Genomic DNA, 15,206 nt, shown 5'->3' with positions numbered 1-15,206 from the left:
AAGGGTGATCAAACCTCGATCTAGCCGCAGCATAAATTCTAAGTGGCAGCTTTAATTCGAGGTAATGGATGACGGTGCAATAAACAAACTGTGTGATCAATCTGTTTGTGAACAAGATGTACAAGAGCTTGGTTGTGCTCACTATTTTGCTGGGACTGTACGTGGAGACGGTGAGCTTGTGTGGGTCTAGCTATACACACACACACACACACACACACACACACAAACACTCCCTGTACAGGTCCCTGCCGCTTACTGCAGATACTCATTCCTCTCCTCAAGAGATTGGTAGTAAGTACAACAAGCATTGTGTGTACGTGTGTGTGTGTGTGTGTTGGGTACAGTTCATTCAATGTTTCCCTGCAGTTGTAGCTTTTCCTGCTGCTTTGACTATGTTGGATGCTGCTACAACTACTGGTATGCTTGGTGAGTGATTCTGCCTGTATGATTGCTACACTGTAAGATCACCCCTTCTCTATACCCAGGTCTATAGGATCAGTACTATTCCTACTCTGCCTGTGCTCTTGTGCTGGTGTTGGGGGCTATCGTTATCGACGACGCACTTACTACACGACAGGCCCAGCCCCAGTGACTACCACTGTCGTCACCTCTGCCAACACAAGTGAGTTAGTTCCTGTCAGCCAGTGAAACCAAATATAGCACTTACTTTATATAGGAAGTAGAACACAAACACACATGTTTGACTGGCTCTTATTGTCCCTTGTGCAGATATGTACCCGGCCCACCCCCCTCCCCCTCAGAGCGGGTACCAACCTTACGCTCCTCCTAAGGATGCTCCTCCCCCATACAACCCAACCACTGCACATGGGCAGGAGAAACCACCGGCTTATGCGTACTAATAAACACTAAACTGTTGACTTTTTACCATTGTTGGGTTATACATAATTATATAGCTGAGATTAATCTTTAGTTTAATACTGGACTGTGCTGATCGATCATTCGTTGTTATTTTTATTGCACGACTTACTGTCTGTTAAACTACCTGCAGTCATGTGGTGACAACGATATAATAACAACATAAACAGTGAATGTCCAATAGCTCTTGTTACATTATAAATGCTATTGTTCTTATGAAGTGAGGATAGAGAATTTCTCCTGAGAAGGGACGTGATTAATGACAACTCGTCCGTCAAAGCTGAGTGATGCAAACACCCACGCATCAGCCACACTCCACACACAGCGATACACTGAGTCCTCGTGCTCCTCGTACCTAGCAATCACCTCATCCTTCAGTACAGGCAATCTGCAGACCGTGGGGGGGGGGTAAATAAACCATACTTTGAGAGGTCATAACTTCACTAATAAGAGCAATCATCATTCTGTAGCTCTAAACAAGGCCTATCACAAGGTATGCTCAGATAAAGTTTTGGGAAGGGATTTTGGCATAGTACAATCATTGAATAATCTTGGTACAATGCACACGTACCTTTCTGCTGGGTCGTCCTCATCATCTAGAGCATGCAGAGGTTCTGAGGCTATGGAAGCCATTCTAGTGAGCACCACTCGACTATCAGAGCTACCAGACAATACCAGCTGATCATGGAACAGGTTGTACTGTACTGTCCATACCCTGCAAGGGTCAAAGGTTAATAAACTGTATACATAACCTTGAATGCTGTACCAATGAGAATGGTCCTGTCTGGTTGCCAATGGCGATCCGAGATGACGGCTGTCCCAGAACTTGACAGTACAGTCATCACCGCAAGAGGAGAAGTAGTGAGGTTTGTTGGGGTTAAAGTCCATTCCCCTCACACACGGTCCATGTGGTCCCTCCACACACAGGGATAACCTACAAGTGTGTGTGCGATACACAGCCATGCAAGAGGGTTCTCACTTGTTGGCTGTGCGCAGGTCCCAGGTCTTTATAGTGGCATCCATTGAGAGTAACAGCTGGTTAGAGTGACCGTGAGGGTTCCAACATAGACACGAGTAACATGAACGACCTTTGTCCCCTAGCTCGACACTACTCACCACCTACATAGGGACAATACTGGAGCGCCACCATTAGCTATCCTGCTAGCCTACCTTAGCACTGGACTCTGTTAGCTTTATGAGTGACACATTGCTATCATCCACTGCTACTAGTTGAGGGGAGCAACCAGGGTGCCACGCAGTGCTGTATCAGAGCAAGCAGTAACAAGAGTACACAAGAGCAGTACTTACCATCGAACATTTCTCTCTCCTAGTTCCAGATGTGCAACATGTTCTAATGGTCCCTCCTCATCCTCCTTCCCCAGTCTCCATAGAGAAGCCTTACTGAGTACCCTCCCCTCCACCACACACCCATACACTGTAGCCACCAGGCCAGCATCATACGGACAGCTACTCAAGTCCCTGCAGAGTGGAGACACAGTGTACTCTAACTGCTAGTAGCGGGGACACAGTGTACTATAGCTGCTATAGTAGTGGGGACACACCATATCTCTCCAGGAGCGTGTGTGTACACTGTCTTGTCCAGTACTCCATTGTCTTCACTATACTCGAGTAAGTGGACCTGGTTCTCATGCTTGAGGCTCTGTGTGCCCACTAGGAACTGGATATTGTCCGTCTCCCCAGCTCTGGCTGTGAGTGTGCGTGCAGTCAGAGCTCTGCCTTGAGACTCCAGGCCATAGATAACAGGGCCTCTATCAGAAGACATCTTAACCAGATTGGTCGTTACACTAACAATTAAATTTTAGTTGTGTGTGTTGATATAAAATTCCTGGTGTTCAAGACGTACTTGTAATGCGCTCCAGTCGCTATTAAGAGCGTGTCCTTATGCAGAGTGGAGGGATGGACTCTAAAGTGGCTTCTCGTGGAATAACTCTCTTTACTTTAGGTACGTGAACTGTGTGCTAGCAATATATTCTAGTTAATGCCCACCCATACCCTACACACACACACACACACACACACACACACATACACAGGTTTGGCATTAGCTATTGCTCTGAATCAGCTATGGAGTCTAGTGCTGCCTGCATGGCTACTGTTCCCCCTACTGGCTGGTGCTGTGACAATCACAGGTCTCCTCTACCCCTACGTGAGTGGAGAGGATGCCCCTGATATTAGTGAGATAATGAGATGCGTGGCCGTCTCTGTTGGTATATTTCAAGCTAGTACTGTATCCACTCCCGTGTGTGTGCTTACACCCACTCACTGTGTGTAATGTGCTTATACAATAGCAGGAGTTCATGTACTCCTGACAATAGCGTGTTTGTGTTTGTGTTTGTGTTTTCTCCTTAATATTGTTTTCACAGAAGATTGATTTCTCAAGCTACATTGAGCTAGCAGTTACAATGGGAGCACTGGGAGTGGGAATGTGGTGGTTGTTTGATCGCTCAAAGGGCGGGCTATTGCTCAGCTTTGTGCTCACTCTACTCTCCACTGGAATAACTGCCGTCCTACTACACCTCTACAATGTCAAGTAAGTTAGGCCATCCATAGCTGTGAAATGCCCTGACTAGATCTTATCTCTACCAGTATTTCCCATGGCATATATATAATTATTGCTTTTACTGGCTTACTATCTTTCCCCTGCACAGATTATCTGATCCAAGGTTCTTCTACTCGCGACTGTGGTGTATCTATTTCTCTGGCTGCATAACCTTTGGAACTATAGGACGGCGCTTGGCTCTTAGTGACTAGCAACCTAGTTAGTGATCATGCTTATCTACCACTCTTTTTTACTCATTGATTTCTTATTTTAATTGTCGCACAATATAATTATATTGAATATACAAAACTATAATTATTATACAGAAGCTTAATTAGTTTACTGCACACAAACCATTCAACAAATATTACAGCAGCTCAAGAATCCTTTAACACAGCTAAGACTAAGAGAATTCAAGTTTACTAGACATGTATTTATAGTTCATAGTGTTCTGCCTGTTTACTTGTAAGCCGGGGGAGCAGTACTCTGGTAGTAGGGGGCAGGCTGGGGTTGGTAGGTGTCTGCACAGAGGGAGATTAACATACATGTACTTCCTGGGCAATTCCCTCAAGTATATACATGTAGTAGTTGTGGCCACATGTGGTACCATTATCTAGCTATTGTGACTGAAGCCAAGTACAGAAATCTCCCTATTGCACTAATAACTTACTAGTGTGAGCAGAGGTGACCACAGTGGTGGTAGCAGCATTGACTGGTGCATAGGTGCGCACAACATAGTAGCGTCTGTAGCGATAGCCTCCACAACCAGCAGCAACACACAGAAAGAACAGGAACACTGAGGCTCCAGTCCTGAGAGAGGGAGACAGGGCCGGGGGGGGGGGGGGGGGGGGGGTGATAGTGGGTATGCAGAGAAGGGAGGGGAGACAGGAGGTGATGGTGGGTATGCAGTTTATTACTTGAGCTAAAGGGGACTCAACTCACCAAGCATACCAGTAGTTGTTACAACATAAATAGTAGTCATAGCAGCAGGAGAAGGAGCAACTGCATAGAGAGGGGATGCATGAATATGGTGCAGCACACACTAGGACAACACTAGGACAAGCAGTACTTACTACCAATCCGACGGGTAATTGTTGCTGTAACGGGAGTATATACAGTGATCTGCAGAGACCTACAGCAGCAGAAGCAACGAGTCAAGCGGACATAGCTACGCGCACGCACACACTCACCACGGCCACACAGGCGATAGCAACCAGGAGAGACAACAGCAGCTTCATGTTTACACACAGATCCAATTATCAATGTGTCAAAAACATTGCTCTATCATGGTCAAAACCACACCTACTCTTTCTCGCTTGTTCAAAGCAATGCGGCTTGTATTAGAAGTAATTCAGAGTACACACAGTGTACATATACATGTATAGGGAAGTAAAAACAATTCTGTGTTCTACGTCTCTAGTGGATGGTCACTATTGATAGTTTGGTTATTGGATAACTGCACATTATGAGGCATTCCTTGCTCCTTGTATTGCAACTGGACACCTTTCTCGTATATATAAGTAGCTAGTTCAATCCTGTCAGCCAGATTCTCCCCTCTAGAGCTTAGGCAATGGATAAACTGAGTCTTGCTGAGGCTATTAGGGCAGCTCTTCTCATGCCAGCGATGACTGAGGCCAGTATCAGGAGATCGCAATACTTCCAACTTCTTACGAACAACCTTCTCAAAAAACTTCACATCTTCTTCTCCCCAACCGACAATATTCGTGTTCATACCTCCGACAGATGTGTAGTCAGACTTATAGATGCAGAGCATACCAAATGAATAGTAGGCCCAGTGACCGTGCTTGCGTTTCATTGCTACTCTATTAGGGTAGTTTCTATTGCGATACACATAGTCAAGATTATAGAGTTTGAAGAATTCAGGATAATACACTCTCTTGCCTTGTAGAGTGTTTCTACGGCAACGATTGATAAATTGTTCACTCACGGACATATCAACATCACATACAAATGCTAACTCATCGGAATGTAACTTAGTCATGGCCAAGTGCAGAGCTTTCCCTCGTGAGAAGTCTCCTTGTCCTGGCACCACGGTAATGGCAGCTTGAGGGTACTTGGCTCTGTACTCATCCAAAACACCCTCCACAAAGCTGACATCTTTAGAGCCATAGACAGATAATATCAATCGAACTGCCTCCTCTGACTTGAGTGCAATAGTTTCGTACATTGACATGAACTCAGTGAACCGCTCATTCACATTCGATAGAGGTACTAAAAAGTTGACAGTATTTCTTGTATCAGCGCTGTCTTTGAGAGTGATGTAGTTGGCTGCCAGAGGTCGCACTAAACTAACTCTCTTAGGAACAGTTCTCAAGTAGCTATCAGTGAACAAACAGTCGACGATATATTCACTTCCTCGGAATGGATTGTGTCGAACCCAACCATTGAGCAGGCGCTTGAACTTTAGATTATGCCCAAACCTCTCACTAGCCGACTGTACCGCCTTGCCCAACATGACCTGGGAAATATCACATACAAATCATAATAATTATTTACATTTTAATAAAATACCTGACTACACAACACACAACACACGATGCTGTACCTGTAGCTCTTTCCTAGTGTCCTTGCCCTGCTGTAGGCTGGTGCTGGGATGGACGACCTTGTCACTGTACAGTGTGCGATCATCAAAATATTGCCAGGAGAGATAATCGTAAATATTAGAGGGCTGGAATGATTTGGGAGGATCGTTGACGAGGCTAGTAGGGGGGCACTTATTGAGGGGGCAGTCACACAGAGGAGGGGGGCAAAGGTCAGTTGTGATACCTCCCAGAGATGCTAGTGCGTGGCAGGTACTGGTAGCAAGGTCGTGAACCCTATGTGTAGTCTCCAGTGATGCCTTGAATGCTAGCTGGCTGTAATGATGATGTAATGTGTGTAATGTGGGCACATCATTGACAGGGTGATAAGAGATGAGGCTGTTGAACTGCTGGCTATCCAGAGCACCAAGAGATGGTGGTACTCCACTATAGTCTGCCCTGAAGTAGCCTCTAGCCTGCACACACACACACAGGGGGGGGGGGGGGGGACATGTCATAACTAGCAAGCATTGTACAGAGGAGCTAGCCCACCATGACAACACTGGACATACATGATGTAGCTATTTTAAAGAGAGAGGCCATAATAAATGATCACATGACATAATAACACAACCACTGTACCTCAGTTGAGCCGGAGCACTGCGTGCCTGTGGTCCTGCTCACACACCTCCCCAGCTCCACATCCGCCCACGTACCTCCCACACCTCCACTCCCCACACTCAGAGCTCCACTCATACACGCCTCCAGATGGCCTGATAATGCTGCTAGTAGACCTCCACTCAACACCACCCCGGTCCTACCGAGACAATAGTGCTCATGAGGTAACAGAGAGAGCTTATCCGAATCTTCCAATCGTCCATTACCAGAGTGTCCCATATACACAAGAGAAGTGGAATCCAGCGACTGCAATAATCTCTCTAACTTGTTCAAGCGAATGTAGACATTGTCAGTGACTAGCAGGAACCATTTAGAGCTCTGCAGGTAATTATCAGATAAATATTGAAGCACTTGAAATGTTTTTTTAACAGAGTTGACTTCAGAATCTTTCACACCTGGTACTTTAACCAATGGGAGGCCAGTTGCCATGGGAACAGTGACATCACAGTCCTCTCCAACAAAGAAAGCAATTTGATTGGTCGACTGTCCCCAGGTATCGAACACAGCATTGGCCATATTAAGATGATCTTGGTTTGTCAGGACAGCCACTGTGAGTTCAGTGCGCACTACATATTCCTCGCTTAAGCGTTTGAGGGGTTTACGACCTTTGACCTCTGAGGAAGGTGGGTGTAAGTACGTGGTATTGCTAATTGAAGAAATTGGAGATTTATTCAGTTTATCGGTTAGCCCTTTGTTGCTTAACCCCTTGGTGGCTGGGTTGTGTTGTGCGGTGCTAGTAGAGCAGTCACAAGGCGGACACAAGAGTGGAGCGTCTCTCAATACCTGTGTGTAGCAAGTTCAAAGGTCAGGAATGATGAACATACAATGTAGTTAGGAGGACATGGTTCAATAGAGAGGTCAATTAGTGCAGATGTGTAGTTTACATTAAGCTGTTGTCATTCCAGCATCGGACTATGTGCCAGACTATGTGTATATCTATAATACAGAGTAGAGTGTACTAGCTTACTGGAGGTGGTGATCTGATGGAGAGTGATGACGTGAGCAATGATCCAATAACCACACCCACTAATACTAGAGCACCTCCTTGCAGGAACACAGGCACACCACGCCACCACACACGCATGACTCACTGTGGGGGGTGGGGGGGGGTAACAAGGTGGGGGGTCTGCACTGCAGTGTTAATGTTATGTATCAGATGGACCAACTAATAATTATGTAGCAATGTGACACTTATCAAACACTTACCTGATCTCTGACACTGGTGTCAAGTACAAGTAGAGATTCCACCCATTTTTTGTTTATTTTATAATATTTTTCTGCGTTCACAAAGGGTTAAACGCATGACCAGCCCCTCCCCCAGCTTTCTGAGCATGCGCAACATTATTTACTACATCTACATGTATCAGTTGCTATAACAACAAATTGATTTTTCAATATTCAAGCCATGGAGATACCTACAGGAGAAGATGACCCATCAACAGCAGCTAACCCTGACCCTGCCCCTGTCCCTATCCCTGTCCCTACAGTGACCAGTGAGTTATAAGCTAGAGACTATTATCTGACACCTAGCTGTGTACGTGTGTCATCCCCCTCTCATGCAGTTGAGTTTGATCTGGGTGACGGTGTGTGTGTGAGGAGTGACTGGACAATACAGGACACAGTGGAGACCATGAAGAAAAGGTTGGCACTGGATCACAACCTCTCCCTAGCTGATATCACCATCTCTTATAATGGTAAGGTGGTTGTAATGTACACACACCCAACACCATATTGACCCCTCTACCTTATCATACACACACCCAACACCATATTGACCCCCTCTACCTCATCATACACACATCCAACACCATATTCACCCCCTCTACCTTATCATACACACACCCAACACCATATTGACCCCCTCTACCTTATCATACACACACCCAACACCATATTCACCCCCTCTACCTTATCATACACACACCCAACACCATATTCACCCCCTCTACCTTATCATACACACACCCAACACCATATAGACCCCCTCTACCTTATCATACACACACCCAACACTATATTGACCCCTCTACCTTATCATACACACACCCAACACCATATTGACCCCCTCTACCTTATCATACACACACCCAACACCATATTGACCCCTCTATCTTATCATCAGGTGAGCAGCTGTCTGACAGCACCACAGTGGAGGAGCTAGGCCCTGACTCTACTGGGCTCACACTGATTGTAGGGGCACCCCCCACCATCCCTAGCCTGGCAGTGGGTGTGGATGAGGGCAGAGTGCGTGTAGAGAGAGAGGTGGTGGAGAAACCATTCCTCGGTGGGTATAGACACAAGCTGACGGGAGTAGAATACTTCAACGCTTCTGCTCAGACCATAAAGAAACTACGCCACAGTGGAGTAAGAGCGTGCTCTGTGTGTATATACCTCTGTATACCTTAATCACCTTTATACAGTGTACCCTTGACAGTTGTGTACCCTAATCACCTTTATACAGTGTACCCTTGTACACATGTGTAGGTGACCTGCTATCAGAGGGACACACAGACTGTACTCACCAAGAACAAACCTCAGCAAGTACACACTGATGCTGCAACACAAATGGTATATCTATATACTGTGATAACATTGCTTGTAGTGACTAAGCCTTGCAGAATAAGACTGGTTGCTTTATGAGTACTCGAGATGACAAGGTGATACTAGGGACTGGAGTGTATGAGACTGCGGACATGTACCATTACCGCCTTCTGAGTCATGTGATGCTCTTACAACGACAATGGCGTGCTTGGCTAGCACGTCGCTATGTAAAAGGATTACGTCGTGACAAGATAGCGAGGGAGCTATGGGAGAGACAGGAAGCAGAGAGAAGGGCCAAGGAACGCCAGGACAGAGCCAAGAGAGACTTTGATAGACGAATGAACCCACGGACTAAAGAGGACTTTGACCTCCTCTACCACGCCCTAGAGAGTGAGTGTGTGTACTGCTTAGATCAGTTATTTATTTCGGGCCCAAATTGTCCATTTTCAGACAAAAAGCGTGGGCTAAATCATGCCCGTTAATTTGATGGTATAATGATATCCAGTGTTCCTCTCTTGTGTAGTGTGGCGTTTGGATGAGATGAATCGTATCAACCAGACCACCAGTGGACCAGAGCGCAAGGCGGCGTTGTGTGAACTATTGGAACATGAATCACAGCTCATTGCCTCCATTGGGAAACACAAGGCAGTGGCAGGCAAGGAACACAAGAGCAAAGCCATACAAAGATTCCTAGATTCTGTGAGTGAGTACAGGGATCACCTCCTCTCAGGAATTAAGGCCTATAATAACAGCTCTCTAGCTCACTAAATGCAAACCTTATAGAGAAAACACAAGTCAACACTAGCTACAGTGTACACAGTGGGACCGCACTCTAATTAAGGATTGATCTAAAATTGCCATTTCTGTCACTTTGAGCTAGTAGTCAGATCTGGCTAGTAATGTTCATACCTCTCCTCACAGGCAGCTGCTCCCAAACGCTGGACTGCCTTTGATGGTGGACTGACTGAAATGGACACCCAATTTACCATCAGAGCACAGCAACTACGGGACATTTACACAAGCATCACCATGGAAACAGTGACAAGAGATGAGCGACTGGACATCCTGTTAACTCTGAAGTGTACTGTCAAGGTAACCTCTATAGTAGCAGTGCCTCTATAGTAGCAGTGCCTCTATAGCAGTAGTGCCTCTATAGCAGTAGTGCCTCTATAGCAGTAGTGCCTCTATAGTAGTATGCCTCTATAGCAGCAGTGCCTCTATAGCAGCAGTGCCTCTATAGCAGTAGTGCCTCTATAGTAGCAGTGCCTCTATAGTAGCAGTGCCTCTATAGCAGCAGTGCCTCTATAGCAGTAGTGCCTCTATAGCAGTAGTGCCTCTATAGTAGTGCCTCTATAGCAGTAGTGCCTCTATAGTAGTAGTGTAGGCATGCCTCTATAGCAGCAGTGCCTCCATAGTAGTAGTGCAGGCATGCCTCTATACAGCAGTCCAAGCATACTGAATAGTGTGTGTGTGTGTGTGTGTGTGTGTGTGTGTGTGTGTGTGTGTGTGTGTGTGTGTTGTGTGTGTGTGTGTGTGCGTGCGTGCGTGCGTGCCTGCACCTGTTGTTGACCTCCTTTATAGGAGCATGATTGCAAGCTGACCAGGGAGCTAGTTGAGCTGGTGGACAGAGAAGCAGACTTGTTGGTGAGGGAATTGGACTCTGGGGACAGCCTGAAAGGTGACCTGCTATTACATAACAATATTGTTGCTAATGATCAAAGGCAGACTTGGGAAAAGGGCTGTACTCACTGATCACTAATGTGCCCACAGTCTCCCCTCTTACCTCCATACTCACTGATCACTAATGTGCCCACAGTCTCCCCTCTTACCTCCATACTCACTGATCACTAATGTGCCCACAGTCTCCCCTCTTACTCCATGTGGTGTCCACTTAATTCTCTTTACAACTTGTGGCTACCTCAGGGAATGGCCAATTCCTTGTTACTGGAGTTTGCAGAATCTTTGCAACACATGAATAAAAGTATTGAGCACTGTGGTTCCTTATGTGGGAAATGCTCACACATTTAAGTAGTAAAACAGACCACAGTGTGTACACAAAATCCATATAAGGAACGCGTACCGCTCTACGCTTTTACTGGTGTGTTGCAAAGATTCTGCAAACTCCAGTACCAAGAGAATTGCAGTGCACTTGCAACAGAGAATTGCCTAACAGCAAAACCACAATAATATTTTATTACAATCATGTAGATAATAATTTCTTAGCCTAAAACCCATAGGCTGTATGATCTCTGGGAGTGGCTTAGTGGTTAGGGTGGTGGCTTCGTAGATCATATGATAGATAAGGCGTGGGTTCGATTCCCTCTTGGGGGACTTTTCTTCATTTCTTTACAAATCAATAAGTAATTTCCCTAACTTTTGGAATGCATCATACTCCTGTCAAGTACATAATCAAGTTGGGGCGTCTTAGTCGACCCAACTTTCCCTTTTTGGTTCCGTCTTTTTTCTTCTCTCTCAGATATGTGCTAGACTGTTGCTGCACTACATTCCACTGTATCCATTCAGGGTGTCATACAGGGGGGGAAGGGGGGATACCCCCCCTAGCTCCAATTTCCCCCCCCCTTTCAATTATAACTGAGTGTCCATAGCTGGGTATTGAAATAACAGTTGACCTTTTTTTAGCATCATTTTCTGGTTACTTTTCTCATTTCCCCCTCTACTTCAAAATCTTGTATGACACCCTGCCATTGCAGGACTTCGCTCCAGGATAGCTGGTCTGTTTTTCCAGTACTGCAAAGTTCCCCTGTTCAATCCAGAGGCTGCTAAACACATCCTTGTGCCCCAAGACCCAGCATCTCTGAGGGCCAACATCTACTACTGCAAGTCATGCTGTAAATACTTCTCCTCCACTGAGTTTGAGCTATCCACCAACTCTAGGTGAGTTGTGTGTGTGTGTGTGTGTGTGTGTGTGTGTGTGTGTGTGTGTGTGTGTGTGTGTGTGTGTGTGTGTGTGTGTGTGTGTGTGTGTGTGTGTGTGTGTGTGTGTGTGTGTGTGTGTGTGTGTGTGTGTGTGTTGTGTGTGTGTGTGTGTGTGTGTGTGTGTGTGTGTGTGTTGTGTGTGTGTGTGTGTGTGTGTGTGTGTGTTGTGTGTGTGTGTGTGTGTGTGTGTGTGTGTGTGTGTGTGTGTGTGTGTGTGTTGTGTGTGTGTGTGTGTGTGTGTGTGTGTGTGTGTGTGTGTGTGTGTGTTGTGTGTGTGTGTGTGTTGTGTGTGTGTGTGTGTGTGTGTGTTGTGTGTGTGTGTTGTGTGTGTGTGTGTGTGTGTGTGTGTGTGTGCGTGCTAATAAAAGTGCCAGCTACAATTAATAATAATTATTATGTATAGAGAATGATAATGTAAAGACGATTCATTGATGACTAGGGGAAGAATAGGTGTGTCTTAGTGGTTAGGGTAGTGGCTTAGTAGCATTATAGATAAGGCGCGGTTCGATTCCCTCCTGGGCCTAATTTTGAATACATAATAATACAGCCCAGCTACCCCCCCTAACCACCATTATCCCTTCTCAGAGCTGTGGGGAGGTGTAGGTCTTGCAGGGAGCTGGACAACAGAGCCAGGGCCAGGGAGGACCTCACACTGTATAGAGCCATGCTCATCACCATACGTACAACTGAGCAGAGCTGTGGAGACTCCTCTACAGTTATATTCCTCATGCAAGAGCCTGATCTACGTCATCTGGTGGAGGGTATCTGGGCTGGTCAAAGTGCTCTGAGTGCTGAGAAAGATTTATTTGAGTTGGTGCTTGTGCGTTGGAACAATAGCATTCAATGGTCCCCTTGGAACACAGTGTGTCTCACTAGGGATGAGGCTAAAGCTCATTGCAAGCTGAGCAATGTGTATGAGGTAAGCCACTGCTGTATGGTCGTGGTCTGCTCTAATGTACCCCATACCTTCCCTACAGGCTTATGGCTATGAGTTTGTTCGCAAGGTCCACTATCGCCATGTGCTAGCTAAAAGCTACTTCTCCAGTATACCAGGCATGAGGGATCACATGACTAGCAAGGTGAAGGAGGTACCACTGCCAAGACCCAAGGAGAGGGAACTAACAGTCACTCTAAAACACTAACTAACACTATAACACTGTGTGTGTGTGTGTGTGTGTGTGTGCGTTGTATTGGTGAAAATACTTAAAAAGAATTGAAAAAAAAAAAAATTGTGTTGGTGAAAATACTTTATATAACTGACGTAATGTTTATCTCTTGAATCTGATTGGTAGATCAAGAATGGATAAATGCCAGCCGCGTGGCAGAAGTGCCATTTTTCTACATTCTTCTTTTTGTATGATCAGCTAGCTGGCCAGAGAACTAATTATATAAGGCAAGTGTTTTGTCTTCTTCTAATTCTGTGCGTGTGTATGGCCGGCTACGTACTATTCTCTCTCTGTATGTGCAACGGAGGGTACCACCAAGCAATGGACCAACCAACTACTCCTAGATCCTCCTGCCACTCGAACATTTGTAGCTGTGCGCGCAGAGACTGCTACCTATCCCAGTGGGTAACTTACTCTGTGTCTGTATGTTTCAAAAAATCTCGAGGTACAGTAGGCAGGTCAGGTTGTTTTCCATGCACAGAGGCAAAGGTTAGGCCAAAACTTTCTCTAGGAACACATTTATTTGAGCTTGTGTGCATGGCAGGTGGCCCATTATCTTTGTGTGGCTGGTATCTAGGTTCGTAGTGCAGAACTAGTTAGTTGCATTGACTGATTAGAGCTTTGTACAGTTGAGTGGTGGGATCATGTCTCAGGGTGATGTAGAGCCTGTGCTAGGCCCTGCCTTAGGGACTAGCTGTAACCCTGTTGACCTGGTGTTACGATCAGTAAGTCGAGCGTCTTGAGTGATCCTTGCCTTTCGGGAAAACTCAACAGTATTGCTCTGTTCAGATTTCTAGATTCCTTGCTTTTGGGATTCTGCCATCGCGTTGCGGTATCGGTAGCCCTGAAGGCATGGGATTTGGAAATCTGAACAGACAATATTGCCCAGTGGGGGCGTGAGGACACTTACTGGTGATTGGATCAGGAATGATGCAGGATAGCTACGTTGTCATGACCCGATCGTACCGAGCATGCCACAGGTCCTAGCACAGGTTCTATGTTGCTCTGAAACATGATACCATTCACTTTACTGTTCACTGATCCATTCACTCAATTCAGTTACCTTGTTCTGTACTCTCTAGGGGTGTACAATAGTAAGGTGATTATGGTGATACAACCTTTGACCTATCATGGTAATTTTATTATAACAAATTATCATGATTTGAAAGTATTCAGATCTTCAGTTTTGGTGTATGCAATTGTTGTGGTTGTTGGAATGTGTGTTGTCAAGGTTGGAAAAACGTTTGCAAAAAATATTAAGGGTACGTACGGTAGGGAGGTCAGGTTGTTTTCCATGCACAGAAGCAAATTTGAGCTTGTGTGCATGGCAGGTGACCCATTATCTTTGTGTGGCTGGTAACTAGGTTCGTAGTACAGAGCTAGTTAGTTGCATTGACTGATTAGAGCTTTGTACAGTTGAGTGGTGGGATCATGTCTCAGGGTGATGTAGAGCCTGTGCTAGGCCCTGCCTTAGGGACTAGCTGTAACCCTGTTGACCTGGTGTTACGATCAGTAAGTCGAGCGTCTTGAGTGATCCTTGCCTTTCGGGAAAACTCAACAGTATTGCTCTGTTCAGATTTCTAGATTCCTTGCTTTTGGGATTCTGCCATCGCGTTGCGGTATCGGTAGCCCTGAAGGCATGGGATTTGGAAATCTGAACAGACAATACTGCCCAGTGGGGGCGTGAGGACACTTACTGGTGATTGGATCAGGAATGATGCAGGATAGCTACGTTGTCATGACCCGATCGTACCGAGCATGCCACAGGTCCTAGCACAGGTTCTATGTTGCTCTGAAACATGATACCATTCACTTTACTGTTCACTGATCCATTCACTCAATTCAGTTACCTTGTTCTGTACTCTCTAGGGGTGTACAATAGTAAGGTGATTATGGTGATACAACCTT

General features: G+C 45.8%; 5 protein-coding genes across 6 annotated transcripts; 3 read left to right on the top strand and 2 right to left on the bottom strand.

Moving 5' to 3' along the window:
* Positions 1–25: 25 nt before the first annotated feature.
* Positions 26–980, top strand: LOC135347757 (uncharacterized). The gene is made up of 5 exons (XM_064545788.1): positions 26–170; positions 242–291; positions 367–426; positions 486–622; positions 730–980. The coding sequence occupies exons 1-5, from the start codon at positions 117–119 to the stop codon at positions 858–860; spliced, it is 432 nt and encodes a 143-aa protein (XP_064401858.1). The 5' UTR covers positions 26–116; the 3' UTR covers positions 861–980.
* Positions 981–1,009: 29 nt separating this feature from the next.
* On the bottom strand, positions 1,010–2,668 carry LOC135347749 (EARP and GARP complex-interacting protein 1-like). Its single transcript, XM_064545781.1, has 7 exons — positions 2,439–2,668; positions 2,185–2,355; positions 2,047–2,137; positions 1,856–1,995; positions 1,643–1,810; positions 1,448–1,591; positions 1,010–1,264 (listed from the first exon to the last, which is right to left on the bottom strand). The coding sequence occupies exons 1-7, from the start codon at positions 2,657–2,659 to the stop codon at positions 1,090–1,092; spliced, it is 1,110 nt and encodes a 369-aa protein (XP_064401851.1). The 5' UTR covers positions 2,660–2,668; the 3' UTR covers positions 1,010–1,089.
* Positions 2,669–2,698: 30 nt separating this feature from the next.
* Positions 2,699–3,764, top strand: LOC135347754 (insulin-induced gene 2 protein-like). Its single transcript, XM_064545786.1, has 4 exons — positions 2,699–2,839; positions 2,931–3,124; positions 3,261–3,427; positions 3,546–3,764. The coding sequence occupies exons 1-4, from the start codon at positions 2,779–2,781 to the stop codon at positions 3,646–3,648; spliced, it is 525 nt and encodes a 174-aa protein (XP_064401856.1). The 5' UTR covers positions 2,699–2,778; the 3' UTR covers positions 3,649–3,764.
* Positions 3,694–7,930, bottom strand: LOC135347741 (chondroitin sulfate synthase 1-like). Of its 2 annotated transcripts, none has more exons than XM_064545771.1 (9): positions 7,861–7,930; positions 7,622–7,744; positions 6,619–7,437; positions 6,003–6,452; positions 4,627–5,915; positions 4,510–4,568; positions 4,379–4,438; positions 4,107–4,246; positions 3,694–3,957 (listed from the first exon to the last, which is right to left on the bottom strand). In XM_064545771.1, exons 2-5 carry the CDS (start codon positions 7,736–7,738, stop codon positions 4,845–4,847), a joined length of 2,457 nt encoding a protein of 818 aa, XP_064401841.1. In that variant the 5' UTR covers positions 7,739–7,744; positions 7,861–7,930; the 3' UTR covers positions 3,694–3,957; positions 4,107–4,246; positions 4,379–4,438; positions 4,510–4,568; positions 4,627–4,844. The 2 variants fall into 2 exon arrangements, with proteins under 2 accessions (XP_064401841.1, XP_064401842.1); XM_064545772.1 differs by having other exon boundaries at positions 7,622–7,785; positions 7,861–7,924.
* Positions 7,931–7,996: 66 nt separating this feature from the next.
* On the top strand, positions 7,997–13,365 carry LOC135347745 (IQ motif and ubiquitin-like domain-containing protein). The gene is made up of 11 exons (XM_064545776.1): positions 7,997–8,147; positions 8,217–8,348; positions 8,777–9,018; positions 9,139–9,222; positions 9,273–9,585; positions 9,719–9,894; positions 10,117–10,287; positions 10,777–10,873; positions 11,907–12,090; positions 12,718–13,051; positions 13,110–13,365. The coding sequence occupies exons 1-11, from the start codon at positions 8,060–8,062 to the stop codon at positions 13,272–13,274; spliced, it is 1,986 nt and encodes a 661-aa protein (XP_064401846.1). The 5' UTR covers positions 7,997–8,059; the 3' UTR covers positions 13,275–13,365.
* Positions 13,366–15,206: the final 1,841 nt, after the last annotated feature.

Source organism: Halichondria panicea, chromosome 14 (assembly GCF_963675165.1).
Source record: "Halichondria panicea chromosome 14, odHalPani1.1, whole genome shotgun sequence".
In the NCBI taxonomy this organism is placed as follows: Eukaryota; Metazoa; Porifera; class Demospongiae; order Suberitida; family Halichondriidae; genus Halichondria; species Halichondria panicea.
The sequence above is the reverse complement of the archived record's forward strand: the minus strand, read 5'-3'. Positions and strand labels throughout refer to the sequence as shown.

Excerpts from the sequence above, each read along its gene's own strand:
- LOC135347757 (XM_064545788.1), top strand. The coding sequence starts at position 117 with ATGTACAAGAGCTTGGTTGTGCTCACTATTTTGCTGGGACTGTACGTG. Across the intron at positions 171-241 it reads TGGGACTGTACGTGGAGACG|GTCCCTGCCGCTTACTGCAG; the intron begins GTGAGCTTGTGT and ends CTCCCTGTACAG. Across the intron at positions 292-366 it reads CTCTCCTCAAGAGATTGGTA|TTGTAGCTTTTCCTGCTGCT; the intron begins GTAAGTACAACA and ends GTTTCCCTGCAG.
- LOC135347745 (XM_064545776.1), top strand. The coding sequence starts at position 8,060 with ATGGAGATACCTACAGGAGAAGATGACCCATCAACAGCAGCTAACCCT. Across the intron at positions 9,019-9,138 it reads AGAAACTACGCCACAGTGGA|GTGACCTGCTATCAGAGGGA; the intron begins GTAAGAGCGTGC and ends ACACATGTGTAG. Across the intron at positions 10,874-11,906 it reads CTCTGGGGACAGCCTGAAAG|GACTTCGCTCCAGGATAGCT; the intron begins GTGACCTGCTAT and ends CTGCCATTGCAG.
- LOC135347741 (XM_064545771.1), bottom strand. The coding sequence starts at position 7,738 with ATGCGTGTGTGGTGGCGTGGTGTGCCTGTGTTCCTGCAAGGAGGTGCT. Across the intron at positions 6,453-6,618 it reads AGTGCTCCGGCTCAACTGAG|GCTAGAGGCTACTTCAGGGC; the intron begins GTACAGTGGTTG and ends GTGTGTGTGCAG. Across the intron at positions 5,916-6,002 it reads ACACTAGGAAAGAGCTACAG|GTCATGTTGGGCAAGGCGGT; the intron begins GTACAGCATCGT and ends GATATTTCCCAG.
- LOC135347754 (XM_064545786.1), top strand. The coding sequence starts at position 2,779 with ATGCAGAGTGGAGGGATGGACTCTAAAGTGGCTTCTCGTGGAATAACT. Across the intron at positions 3,125-3,260 it reads GTATATTTCAAGCTAGTACT|AAGATTGATTTCTCAAGCTA; the intron begins GTATCCACTCCC and ends TTGTTTTCACAG. Across the intron at positions 3,428-3,545 it reads CTACACCTCTACAATGTCAA|ATTATCTGATCCAAGGTTCT; the intron begins GTAAGTTAGGCC and ends TCCCCTGCACAG.
- LOC135347749 (XM_064545781.1), bottom strand. The coding sequence starts at position 2,659 with ATGTCTTCTGATAGAGGCCCTGTTATCTATGGCCTGGAGTCTCAAGGC. Across the intron at positions 2,138-2,184 it reads GGAGAGAGAAATGTTCGATG|CACTGCGTGGCACCCTGGTT; the intron begins GTAAGTACTGCT and ends GCTCTGATACAG. Across the intron at positions 1,996-2,046 it reads TAACAGAGTCCAGTGCTAAG|GTGGTGAGTAGTGTCGAGCT; the intron begins GTAGGCTAGCAG and ends GTCCCTATGTAG.